Raw genomic sequence first — 14,159 nt, 5'->3', positions numbered from 1 at the left:
CAACGCAGCTAGAAGCTAACGTATACGTTTTCTAATGTTAGGCTAACGTTACGTTAAAGATGTTAAAGATAACTTTCAAATACGTTGTTGACTTAGCTTAGAACAGATGTAGACATCCTTGTTTAATTTATCCACGTTTAGTTGATGTTGTGGTCTACCGCATAACTTAATCCAGAGAAGACACTTAGCGTTATCTCGGTAAAATACACGTTGCCCAGCCTCTCGGGATACATAGTGTCGGAGTTACATGTACCCCATGCACGCCGTCTGACCATTTTAAACTTAAAATGACAAGAAAAAACATATAAAAATGCAATGCATTTCAATGGACTTGTAAGCAGAGAATGTCCGAGTGTATTGTGTTAGCAATGCGCACTGTGATTGGCTCATCGCGTTTAGGGGTGTGGCTTAGCCATAGGTCAATTGGTTGCAAGGCCACCAGGGTTTCTGTCTGTCTGACTAGTGTGGGGCAGCAGACTGCACACACATCGGTGACGTTTACATTTGGGTTAAAAAATATTGCCATAGGTCGGGTCGGACTTGTGTCTAATTTTCTCAAGTTTGTCTAGGGCCGGGTTTTTCTTAAAAAAAAGATTTTTGCACGTCAGGTTCAGAGAAAATTTAATTTGGGTCATTTCGGGTTGGGTACATTTCTTTGGACCTGAAAAGACCTCTAACACAGACACACATCAGTAATCTGTGTCTGATATCCTGAAAGCGTCAGCAATACAGATCTGATATCTTTCATTGAATGTTGTGATGTTTAAAGTACTATAGCTTGATAAACTGAGCTGTAAGTTTAGTGGTGCCGTATGTGATTGTGTTTATGATTCTTTGTTCATGCATCTCTCTCTCTCTTTATGTGAAGTTTTTCTTCACACAAATATGCAATAGATTTTGAGATGTTTGTTTTTGTTTTGAGCAGGATTCTGATGGGGTGGACATCATGTTGGGTGTTTGTGCAAACGGCTTGTTGATCTATAAGGATCGACTGAGGATAAATCGCTTTGCTTGGCCCAAAATCCTCAAGATCTCCTATAAACGCAGCAATTTCTACATCAAGATCAGACCTGGAGAGGTACAAAATATCAACACAAGCTGTCCTGCAGAAAACACACATGGCATAAAATAAAACACATGATTTCACACAGCTGCTATTCTGTCTGTGATACGCAACAACAATATCACAGGGATGATCCTGTCCAAAAACACACAAAGATTTAAGTTTCTGTCCGTGCATAAGGAGGCGTATAGAGATTTGAAGTCAATTATTCATTGATAATCTTGATATAATCTAGATCACACTGGGGTGAATATTTATAGTGAATGTCATCAAAAGGTTTGCTGGTTTATGGTGTTTTTGGAGCACAACACATTCTGATCTCCATTGACTGTAAAACTAAAGTCATACGTGTTTGAAATATGAGAGTCTGTTAATAATGAAATAATGACAATGTTCATTTCCCAGTGAACAAAACAAGTTTGATATCGAAACAAAACTTCACCTCTCATCTTATCTCTCTGAGGTGACTCTGAAAAGCAGATGAATATTAAATATTGATGAATATAATAACAGCAGCATGTCTGTCAATGGCTCTCTGTTTCAGACGGAGCAGTTTGAGAGCTCTGTTGGATTCAAGCTGCCCAACCATCGTGCTGCCAAAAGAGTTTGGAAAGTCTGCGTTGAGCACCACACCTTCTTCAGGTAAACACAGTGTTGTTGATTGTGTCTTTTGAAGCTCATGTGACCTTGTGTGTTTTACTGTCATCAGTCTGGTTACTGCAGTATGTTAAAGGCGGAGTCCACGATGTTTGAAAAACGCTTTGGAAAAGGAGACGGGCCGACTACCAAAACACACTTATAGCCAATCAGCAGAAAGGAGTGTGTCTACTAACCGACATCCTTGCCGGGTTGCGTATGTGTGGGACGGGTTTATCAACAGAAGGTCCAGATTTTATTGGGGTAGAGGCGTGTTTGTTTAGGTGATTTCAAATATCAACATTGGCTTTCAAACATCATGGACTCCGCCTTTAAGCAAGTGTACAGTGAGTTGTGTGTAATTCAGGGGCTGTTTATACCTGCTATTAAGATGTGTTTTGGTCGATTGGATTACAAGAAGACGGTGCTTAACACAGGTGTAAACGACGTGGGGAAACATTATGAGATTTCAACCACTTTCAGAAGTAGCAGAGGAACATTCGGCCAGCCACAAAAGACGGCCTACTATCCACCTATTGCTCTAATGTAACATACCGAGCACAATGTTTTTACATCAGTCCTGACTTTTACCTTGAATCCACAGTGTTCAGTACGATCTTTAGACTTTCATTGATAAAGCTGAAGCGGCCTCTTTCATTTTCGTTTAATTTTGCGAACGTGTTAAGGCACTGTCCAGCATGTTTACTAACAACACACACAGTAGACTGTATTAGTATTTTGGTCCAAAAATAACAAAAAAATATGACTTTATTAAGTATTGTCTTCTCTTCCGCGTCTGTTGTGAAGCGCATGCGCGAGACTAAAGTCACGTGACTGCAGTGACGCGGCTGACGTGTTATCTGGTTTGCCCCAGCTATTTTTTTTTGTGCGGCCGGCTTCGTTTACAGTCTGAGGGAGACGCACGCTGTAAGTTTGGAAAAAAAACTTCGCAAACATGTCTTAGGATAACATGTCATCCGTGTCACTGCAGTCATGTGACTTTAGCGTACGTAGATTTTCAATGAAGGGTCAGAAAGCTCTAGCCTGGTCCAACCAGACTCTCGTACATTCATTTCATTTGTACAGAGAGTCTGGCCACGCCCCATTGTAAAGCTTTACTTCCGTTAAGGCGGGTCCTCTGTTGAAGTTTAAAACTATTGGATCTGCCCAGAGTCACTCAGGATCTGCCATAGGCGATCGCTAACGTGTGGTCGTGACGTATGTCATGCACCGAAACCGGCCGGAAACAACAAGTCCGAATAATCAGACAAACAAAACTTAGCAAACCTGGTTCTTGCTCCGGCTTTAACTTCTGTATATTTGGCAGTTTTGCAACAACGGACCGAATAGCTTTTCTCACGTCTTTCTCCGCTGCCATTACTGAACTACAACTCAAACTGACGCTCGACCTCAATGTCATCGTTTTAGCCACCCCCATCTGTTCACTGATTGGTCCTGCAGATTTTTGCAGGAGAAAACGAAACTTTACAGAGCAGTCCCAAACGTAGTACTGAAGTGAAATGAAAATTAAGTGGAAGCACGTAGGAGGGCAGAGCCAGGCTAAGAAAGCTCTCAGACTAAATATAAAACATCTTAAATTGTGTTTCGAAGATGAACGGAGGTCTTATGAGTTTGGACGACATGAGGGTTATTTTCTTTTTTGGTTGAACTATCCCTTTAAGATTCATTTATGCTATTCATACAGAATTTATTAGCATTGCATTTGTCTGCAGAAAAAAAATAGACAAGCAGGTGGACAGGAGTTGATATGTTGTCTATTCCTGCAATGGTTTAGTTTTTCCAACATATCTTTGAGTCTGCACAGAAGCAACAGACAGTATGTGACGTTGACATGTTATATGAAAGAAACAAAAAACAGACTGATTATTAGTTTTGTCCGTTTTTATGAATGAGATGATTTCACTAAAGAATAAATTTACTGTTTTACTTTTATCTGTGTGTGTATGTGTGATGTGTTTGATTTTGCTCAATCACACAGTAGAGAATGAGATTGTTATAATGTGACACTGGATAAATGTTAACATTATAAAAGAGATGAACACTTAACATTATTTCATGAATTTCAGGTATAAGCTATGTCTAATATAACACAGACAGATCATGTTCATCCTGCAGTGTGTAAACAGTGTTGTGTGTGTTTGCAGGTTGACGTCCCCCGAGCAGCCCACCAAGACCAAGTTCTTGACTTTGGGTTCTAAGTTTCGTTACAGCGGTCGAACGCAAGCGCAGACGCGACAGGCCAGCACCCTGATTGATCGTCCTGCACCGTACTTCGAGCGCACCTCCAGCAAACGCATCTCTCGCAGTCTTGACGGAGGTTTGTGATGAATTACTGATGTTATATGTAAATGGATTGAGTTCTTCTATAGCGTTTTCAATCAGTCGGGTTATCCAGGAGTCAGATGTTTCTGAATATTGAGTTTAGTGTAATAGACAGCTCGTGAGTTATAAGTAGTTTTTTGGCTTCATCTCAAAATTGTTGTAGTAAAACTGTTGTTGTAATGCAGACTTTTAAGGCATGAAGGCTAAAATATCACAAGTTTACCATTATAGAAATAAAAACATTATTGAGAGGAATGTAAGAGACACAAAGAGCTGAAGAGAGAAACGAAAGAGCAGTAATTTAGTGATGTTGAAAGTGTTTTTTTAAGATGTTATCGTATATGTGGAGTTGTGAAGTGTTTGTGCTTAATTCAGGCTGGTGAAGTGTTGACATGTCTGTCTCTCATAAACATCTGAACTAGTCATTGTGCTGATCTGTGATCAGCCACAGGAAGTCTAGTCTCTGGTCTTTATCACAAATGACACTTTGAAAAGCAGTGAGGCAGAACTTAAGTTCATGAGCATCAGCTAAAGAGACAACAAGACCACCGCTGTATACATGAGGAAGCGCGTTTATTGTGTTGTGTTCCAGGTTATGAACTTCTTATCTACAGGAGAGATCTGACTGTGCTGAATTGAGTCCATTCATTTAACTGTGTGTGTGTGTGTGTGTGTGTGTGTGTGTGTGTATGCGTAGGTGGTTGACAGATCACTGATGATTGTAAATGTATTGCTTGTGCTTAGTCTACTCTGTTGTAGTGTTATGATGAAAATGAAGTTTATTTGGTTCAGTTCCAGACTCTAGTGACTAGGGCTGTCACTTTTGAGAAAAATCAAATTCGAACGGATTTCGAATATCATGCAATGTATCCAAATATATTTGAATATCTGCGACACCCCCCCCCCCCCCCCCCGCGCATAAAAAAATCCCACTGTAATGGAGATTCAATCACAAAATTATTAAAAGTGACTGTCATAAACAGGGCTGTCTGGATTACTTTTTTAACTTAATGTTTGAAACAGCATGTTATCAACTTATGAAAAACAAACTACATATATATAAAAAACGATTCAGAACAGTTACAAACAATAACGTGACAACTTAAACAGCAGCAGGAGTATATAGGCAGACGCAAACGGAATTTGCGCCCGCAGATTTCGGCAGAAAACTCCGCGGATTTTATGCCCGTCATTGACAAACACGCATATCCCGCGCTTGAGGGTGTTAGTGAGAAGAAATCTCATTGACAACACGCACACATACATACATATCCTATCCAGCGCATTTGTGAGCCGTCATTGACAAGTACATTAACCCTGCGCATGCTGTTTGCTTGCCCGTTTTCAATGATAGAGAGCACAAACCCTTTGATACTTGATATGAAATTAAACTTACAGCTGAGTTAAGCAGATCTCACTCGACTCTCTCATCTATGTGACGCGCGACAGTCAGCACATGATCATTTCACATCCGTTTACAAGACAAATGCTGTTGTTGTTTAATATAAAGTTTACATTGCGTTGTAAAAATTAAGAAAGTATCTTCATACATGCTAATTTCATAATGCGAACGTATTAACAAAAGCTTTTTATTCTGCTATAATATTTAACACTATAAACAATATGTCATCTATAATTCTATCTTGACATGCACATGAGGTGAATTTTTGTTCCAATCTGATTTCCTCTCTTGCGCACAGTTGCCGTCATCGTTCTCACTCTCAGCCTCCTTCCTATACGAGGTGTTACTGTAAAAAATGCGCTACACATGGCATTTAAAAAACCGGATGGTTTATTTATAGTTCGAATACGGATATTTCACGTCATGTTCGAATGCATATTCAAATATCGAATAAAAAGTGACAGCCCTACTGGTGACTGCATAGACAATTATGCTTTGAAGATAAGCACTAAACTAGTCCTGGATTAATTTAAACCCTGTCCGGAAAACCGCCAAATAGTGTTTGATATTTTCCACAATGCATTCTGGGATAGCATTGCCCATAAAAGGAATATTCCAATTTCATAAAAAAATAATTCAGATAATTTACTCACCCCATGTCATCCAAGACATCTATTCGACTGAACAAAGAAAGACTGTAAAACTAAAGTTGTTTTTGAGGAAAACAATCCAGGAGTCGTATTTAGGGCCCGTTTACATGAGAACGCTCGAGGGTGAAAACGTAAAAAAATGTTATTAGATGTGCCTTTTGTTTACACGGCGACGGCGTTTTTGGGGCTTAAAAACACAAAAAAGTGAAACCACCCTCCAGAGTGGAAATCTTAAAAACGATCTACAGTCGCGTTCTCGTCTAAAGAGTAAAAATGCAAAAGTCTGCTCATGGTGGCTCTCGTCGCGTACGCGTTTACGTCACAGGCATGCGCCAGTTCAGGAAAATAACAACAAACATGTCGGATTATTTCCATACGTCGGACCTTCAAGTTGCCATAGCAGCTCTGATAAATATACATACAATATAAAGTCTTTCCAGCAGTTGTACGAATTATTCACAGCTAGTATTACTGATCAGAGAAGGCGCATTAATTACCTCAGTGAAACTGTTGATGCGCCAATTCGTCGGAGGCTAGCCAGACGGCTTTGAAAGAGACCTGGGAGAACCAGAAAGAAGGTTGTACGCAAGCACATGGACTTGGTGTTGTTGTGTGTCAGTGCTTCACATTGCCACCTAGCCGCCTCGTATAAACGCGGAATAAAAAGTGATAACGCAACGCCACTTTTGCGGTTTCTTTTCAGATCGTTTCCATGTAAACGTAGCCTTAGTGAAACCATCATCATTTACCCCCCCAAATAAAAAAGTACTTTTAAACCACAACTTCTCATCTTGCACTAGCTTTATGATACACTAGCGTGACCTTGCGTATTACGCAATCCCGTTGAAAGGTCACTCATGACGTATGCGAAACTACCGCTCCAGTGTTAACAAGTGTGGAGAAAGTCAAGAGGACCATTCCAATTTTGTTGTATGTGGAATGATACTTAATAATGTCTTTGTATCAGTTTATTGTTTAAAACTGAGGTCTTCAACCTTTTTCAGGCCAAGTAGCACTTTAATCGATAGAGAGGAGAAGCAGGGACCCCCAGTACATGTATCAAATTAAGACTGGGTTTCCATCTTTGGTATGATGGTCACATAACAAGGATATTAAAATAATCATTTTGGTATACACAGTCTCATACTGTTAACATAATACGTAACATTTTAAATGTACTGAATAAATATGAATGTGGAAACTTTAATTTTTATCAAGTTTGAATTAGTCTATTAATGCATTTTTTAATTGAAACATTATTTGGAGGACCCCTGATAATACCACCAGGGACCCCCAAAGGGCCCCGGACCCCCTGTTAAAATGGTCCGCAAGTGTGCACATATGAGAAGTTAAAGGGGTGGTTTAATGGTATTTCATGCTTTCTGACTTATTAACACGGTTATAGAGTTGTTTCCTCATGCTAAATGTAGGCAAAGTGTCAAAAAAGCAGTTGGGCGTGTTACAGAGTATTTTTGTGCCGAATGCACTTCGCCAGGTTTCGTACAAGTTTCGGAAAGTTTTTTTCGATTATGGGTCCAGCTGACGTTTCAGGCGTTTCTATACGTATCACTTCTTTTTATGGGCACTTCCCCTGGAAAACCACGCCCACCTGTTAATCAGCGGGAGACGCTAGAACTTACAAACATCACATCACGTGACAGCTTTGTTTAATTTCAAAACTCAACAATGGCACGAATGAAGAAAAGTGTTTTTAGATGTAAGGAGAAGAAAGCCAGCATTATGGAAACAATAGATATAGTTTAATATCCGGGGTAGCAGCGGAGTTTTGCTTGTGTGTTTGATCCGCTGGATTTCATTGAAAGTCCCAACCGGGACATGAGTTGCATGCGGTAAGACTTCTGTCTTATGTTGGAAATAGGCGCGTGCATATTATATAAATGACACAAACATGTAGTGAATCATAAGTTAAACAGTGTTGTATGAAGTGTTGCATCACTCGCACTCGCTCCTCCCGCGGTAGTAACTCCTCCTCCTTCATTTTTTCGTACGTTATCGGAAGGATTCCGTAAAGCTAATCTTTCTTTTATAAATCTGATTAAACTAAAGACTCTTTCGGAGATATAAAGGATGTAATACTACTCTATACGTACTCCAGATTAACATCAGAAATGCAGAAACGTATGTGTTATGTGAGCTTTAAGATATAATACAAATGGTGCGTCACACCACATTTTTTTGTAAAATGACGATGTTTTCGCTAGACCCTTATGCCTCATTTGGGATCATTTAGAGCCCTTTGAAGCTGCGTTGAAACTGTAAACTGTTGGGGTCCAGTAAAGTCCACTATATGAAAAAAATCCTGGAATGTTTTCCTTAAATAATAATTTCTTCTCGACTGAACAAACAAAGAAGGATGTAAACATCTTGGATGACATGGGGGTGAGTAAATTATAGTTTTTTTTTTAATGAAAGTGGAGTAATCCTTTAAGGATATTGGTTATACAGTCTAGTCTTTGAAGAGTCTTTGTGAGGATCATTTCTCATGATGCTGTCTTCAAAGATCGGTTCTCTTTAAAGTATGACAAAGTGTTATTTGCTTATTCAAAAAAAAACACAATCATATTGAACAGAAGAAGACTGTCTGTCACAGCCACTTCCTGATCTCCTTGGATTGTGCCTTCAGGATGGTTTTTGAGAAGGTTTCACACAGAAACGTCTCAAAAATGACCAAGCGCATACATTTTCTCGAGAAACCATGCGTGTGCATTTTAGTTTATGACAAGATCATGAGGAGCATGTGATGTGCTGTTCAGTTATGCTGGTGAATGATCTCAGCTTCAGTGCTGATAGTAAGCTCCCTGATCTCTGCTTCAGTCCAGTTTGCAGACATTTCTCGTCGTGAATGTTGATCTGTGTTTAAATCCCTGCTGAACCAAACTTCTTCTTGCAACGACACGCACGTCCTCACTACGGCACGTCTCTTACGACATCGTTTCTGCCTCTTGTTCACACAGAATGCTTTCCGGCAATGTTATTGGTTCCTCCTTGCGGGAACGATCCCAGAACATTTATGGGATGTTTTTGTGTCTCTCTGACCATTTCCAGAAATTTTCAAGGACTAAAGTGCTGTGTGAATGGGATTATTGTAATCTTTCATATCAGAATACAGTCATTGTGGTTCAGATGTGCAGATCTTGCTGTTCTAGTATTGTATTGGAGGAATGTATGGAAACATGGAGGAGAATGAGTGGACAGAGACAAAGGAAATGAGGCAGACATCTGTTTCCTGTCTGTGTGTGTAGAGATGAGCTCATACTGTGTCAATGAGGAAATTATAGAAATAAAATGAAAGCTTTAACAGTCAGGTGTTTGTATGCATGTATGCATGCAGCAGATTCATCAGTACATAACACACAATACTGCATGAGAGTCAGAGATCAACACTGTGACCGCTCAAGCTAAAGATTGTTATAGCAGTGGATGCTTTCGTCTGTTTCCATTAAACACTGTTATGATATAAATCGGTTCAGATTGACCCAGTTAGTTATAAAAGCGTCCTGTTTATATGAGAATATCTTCAGCAATAAGCAAGCACAGTTGTTTTGCTAAAACCTGGGATTGATAATCAAACCAGTCTTGTTTAGTGATTGTAAAGTGAATGTGACCTGAACATGTCTTTCCTCTTTACTCGTTATATTGTTTCTAAATTCGACGTGTTAAGTTATCACTCCGGTCTCTGTTTACTTCAGAAAAAGGAAACATTTTGTGACACATCAGCAGGATCATGTGACAAGAGACTGTATTTGATGAACCCTCTGTGACAGCACATTGCAGTCCTGCATTGAGTCATGTTAGAGTTGGCATGTGTGCAGATAAAAGCTTTCCAGCTCTCTCTCATCTATTAACATGACCCTGTTTTTCCCTCTGATGGGAATCCAGCCCAGCCTCTTTACATCCATATAAAGCTGAGATCGCCCCCTGGTGGACACTGCGAGCATTGTCAGATGGCCCAGTTCTGCATGAGTTTAGTGTTGTTACACACTGATGGGATGACGGACGTCCCAGCCATACAGCCACATTAGCCTACTTTCTCTTAAACAGGGTCATACTGATGAGATGCTCACGTGTTTCTCTCCTCTTTATATCTGTTAGAGGTGCTGTTGGGCTCACGTTTGCTTTTTGGCCGCACGTAAACTTTAGTAAGGATCCTACGCAGTTTTATAAATGAGACCCCTGATGTGTAGATTGTATTGTGGTGTACTTCATACTTACTTCTACTAAATCTAAAGTATGCAGTAAGTGTGGAGTAGTATGTATGATTTTAACATGTTAATAGATTAATACAGTATGTGTTTATGATATGTGTGTGTCCAGCTCCTGTTGTGAATGTTGCTGGTGGAGATTCGATGGGTGTTGGTGAGAACGGTCCGACTCTTGAGCTCAACTCTGATACAAAGGTGAGAGAGACCTTATTACATGATGTATATGAACACATGCACTGTTTATTTGACTCTAGTACTGTAACGCACTGCACATTACTCTGTTATGGGTTTTTATGAAGTGATAAAGTAATATTAATACTGATGTCTTCTGTAGAAATGACTCATCATTGACCTAGACAATGTTTTTTATCATTCTGTTGGTTTCCTTTTGGACACACAGGCAGAATTGGTTTCTTATTCACAGATTGACTTTTTATTCTGGAGGGTTCAATCAGTCTCTGTTATGATGTCTGTTAAAGAGCTGTATTATTCATTCGATTTGTCAGCTCTGAGAGAGCGTTGACCTTTTTACTGTACCAAGTTACTTTACAGAGAGCCCTTTATATACACCCAACAGAAAAACACATTTAGGGATGCACCAATAGGAATTTTTTGGACGGTACCGGTTTTAACAAACAACTATTGGCCGATTCTGATATCCATACAAATTTTGTCATTAAAGGGGACATATCATGAACATATGACTTTTAGATGCTATAACTGGGTTCCCAGTGCTTCCGTCAACCTAGAAAATGTGAAAAACCCAGTAACTTAGTTTTGGTAAACCATTCTCTGCAAGCATGTGAAAAAATAGCTAATTAAAATTTGGCTCCCATTGTGAAGTCAGAAGGGGATAATACCGTTCCTTAATCTGCACTATCCAACCACAGCAGTGCCATTTAATGCAGAGACCAACTCATTTGCATTTAAAAAGACAAACCAAAAAAGGGCACATTTTTGCTCACACTCTTTTTAAGATGCTAAAACTTCACATATGTACTCTGGGGACACCAAAGATTTATTTCACATCTTAAAAATGTCTTGTGAAATGTCTCCTTTAAAATAGATGACTGTCTTGATCATGTTTCAAATGCAAAGTTGAAAAAAACACGCGTTTAGGTAAATTACGTAGTTTATTGCTGCATTATCAACTCAACGCGGATTGGATGTTCAGCAGGCCACTGTTATGGCGCTTTTCCATTGCATGGTGCCCCACGGTTTGGTTTGGTTTGGGTCAGGTCAGCTTACTTTGGGAGCTTTTCCATCAGGTGCAGTACGTGGTACCCGACACTTTTTTCGTACCACCTCGGTTGGGGTTCCAAGCGACCCGAGCTGATACCAAACGTGACGCGAAAACACTGTAGATCACTGATTGGTCTGAGAGAATCGTCACTACCAGCGTCACCGCTATAATGTTAGCTTTACCTTTAGTGCTAGCTTGCGCAAACATGTTGTCATCTGTGCTCTGCTATAAGGTCCCAAACTCTGTTTTAGCGATGAAAAACATCCACATGTTGAGAATCAGGGACACCATAATAGTTTTTTCCAGACTTGCAGTTTGTGGCGGAACATTCGCGACGAGCACGTCAGCATTATATATGCTTAAATGCAACTCAATGAGGGTCAGCGGAGCGCCGTCGGCTAACGCCACAGGTGTTTGAACAGAAACTGTCATGTTATACAGAGGTAGTGATAAACGCGATGTGCAAACATCTATTTGTGGTGGCACATTTTAATTTTGTGGCGGACTGAGAAATAAATAAATGTATGGGAATGTACAACAACGCTCTCCTCTCAGTTGTATGATGTCACAGCAGTAAGCAGAGCAAATATAACGACACGCCTATAATCACCCCCAATACGAAGTGATACTGAACTCGATGGAAAAGCTAACCACGCCAAAGTGAGGTGAGCTGACCCGACCCAAACTTGACTAGACCGTGGGGTGCTATGCAATGGAAAAGCGCCATTATAAGAGAGGCACTTAAATGTAGCAACAGTGAACCAAAGCAAGTGACAGATTGTCTTTGTTGTGCGTCTTCAGGACAAAAAGTCTACATTAACTGATTTTGTTTACATACCCATGTGATTCCTTGACACCAATCAAACTAACTGAACTCTATACTGGTTTATAAGCTCAAATAAAAAACACTCATGGTGTGTTCATACTTGTATTTCGGTTCTTTTGGTTCGACCAAAAAAGAAAACCTGGTTCGCTTTGCGTTCATACTGCCATTTTATCAGCGAAACTAAAGATAACGAACCTTAAAGGGACACTACACTTTTTTTGAAAATATGCTCATTTTCCAGCATTTTCCAACATTTTGATTTTTGCCGTTTTGGAATCCATTGGGCTGACCTCCTGGTCGGGCGGTACCACTTTTGGCGTGGCTTGGCATGATCCATTGGATCTGGTTGGACTATTAGCATCACGCTCAAAAATAATGATATTACGCAGCGCCTGAAAATAGTCCACTGCTATTGAAAGTTACCAAGTGGACTATTTTCAGGCGCTGTGTAATATCATTGGTAAAATCCTTGATTATTACGCCAGAATGAGAATATAGTTCATAAGCCATATCTGCCTAGAAAATCACAACTTTTAATTTTCTGTCGGTCTTAGTTCACAATGTAACTACAGAAGAGTCAAGTTTTAAATAGGAAAAATATCAAAACTGTTTGGTTATTTTTGAGCGCGATGCTAATGGTCTAATCAGATTCAATGGATTGCGCTAAGCTATGCTAAAAGTGCTAGCGCCAGATCAGCTGAATGGATTCCAAGACAGTAAAAATCAAATGTTTAACTCTAGGGGAGCTGGAAAATGAGCATGTTTTCGAAGAGTGGAGTGTCCCTTTAATGCGTAAGGATAAGGTCACTCAACGTGAGTGGTCGGTTTTGATGACGCATTTTATGAGACAGAACTTCGATCATCCACAACAACAATGCTGCATGCTGGAGTACACATGCATGTCTTTATATGAAGGTTTTATTAACAAATCAGAGCTTATGAAGAAATTTTACTATCACCAAACATTTGATAAACTTAAGCATGTTGTGCATTTTTTCACTATATGCTCGATGGACCAAATGTTAATGAGGCTCTTTATGTCTCCATTGCTCCACGTTTGTCCTCTGCTCATTATGTTTATGCATACACCGCTCATCCCGCTGTAAAATCAGGATTGCATCGTGTGATATCACATCCTGTTTCTGGTTCGTTGCACTGTCTCTGATTCAAGTGCGTTTACATATAAGTCGAACCGCACCAGAGTTAGTTTAGAAGGGGACCGAGGCCCACCTTTTCAGCGGTCACGGTTCGCTTGTTAAGTGCACACCAGAGTTCGCGTGGCAGCATTCACATTTACTTAAATAAACCGCACCAGAGTTCGTTTTAATCGAACCAAACATGACAAGTATGAACACGCCCTCAAGTTTCTTCCTCTGTTTTCCTGAGCTCCAACACTGCATCTTTACTTTGTGAAGTTGTCTAATCCTCACGCACGCACACATTCAGTGGTCAATATTCCCGAGTCTTTCCTAATATGTGCTTCCTCACACCAATCCCTCACTGCTCACAGACTAATGTTGTGTTTCTCTCTCCCCCTCTCTTTCCCTGTGCACTCCCTCACGTCCCCACGCACATTTCTCCTCCGTCGCATTCGTCTCTGTCCGCACACGATCACGCACAGTCTCTATTCATGTTTCCATTTTCTCCATCCTCATCCACCCTCTCTTCCCTCCCTCCCACCCTCGACACCATCTCTGAGCTGGACGTGTTGTCCGACATCTCCGAGGACGACCTTCGTCTCGAACCCGAATCCGACTCTTTGACCTGTGTGGC

At 40.3% G+C, this 14,159-nt stretch overlaps 1 protein-coding gene across 21 annotated transcripts in view; it reads left to right on the top strand.

The window, feature by feature from the left end:
• epb41l2 (erythrocyte membrane protein band 4.1 like 2) overlaps positions 1–14,159 on the top strand; it is a 94,384-nt gene that overhangs the window by 60,290 nt on the left and 19,935 nt on the right. For all 21 annotated transcript variants that reach the window (XM_073855794.1, XM_073855809.1, XM_073855808.1 and 18 more), the window contains exons 10-13: positions 926–1,078; positions 1,608–1,705; positions 3,865–4,037; positions 10,430–10,512. In XM_073855794.1, the coding sequence (XP_073711895.1) occupies positions 926–1,078; positions 1,608–1,705; positions 3,865–4,037; positions 10,430–10,512 (507 nt within the window). The remainder of the gene's footprint in view (positions 1–925; positions 1,079–1,607; positions 1,706–3,864; positions 4,038–10,429; positions 10,513–14,159) is intronic.

Source organism: Misgurnus anguillicaudatus, chromosome 18 (genome assembly GCF_027580225.2).
Source record: "Misgurnus anguillicaudatus chromosome 18, ASM2758022v2, whole genome shotgun sequence".
Taxonomy (NCBI): domain Eukaryota; kingdom Metazoa; phylum Chordata; class Actinopteri; order Cypriniformes; family Cobitidae; genus Misgurnus; species Misgurnus anguillicaudatus.
This window is presented reverse-complemented; position numbering and strand designations above follow the sequence as displayed.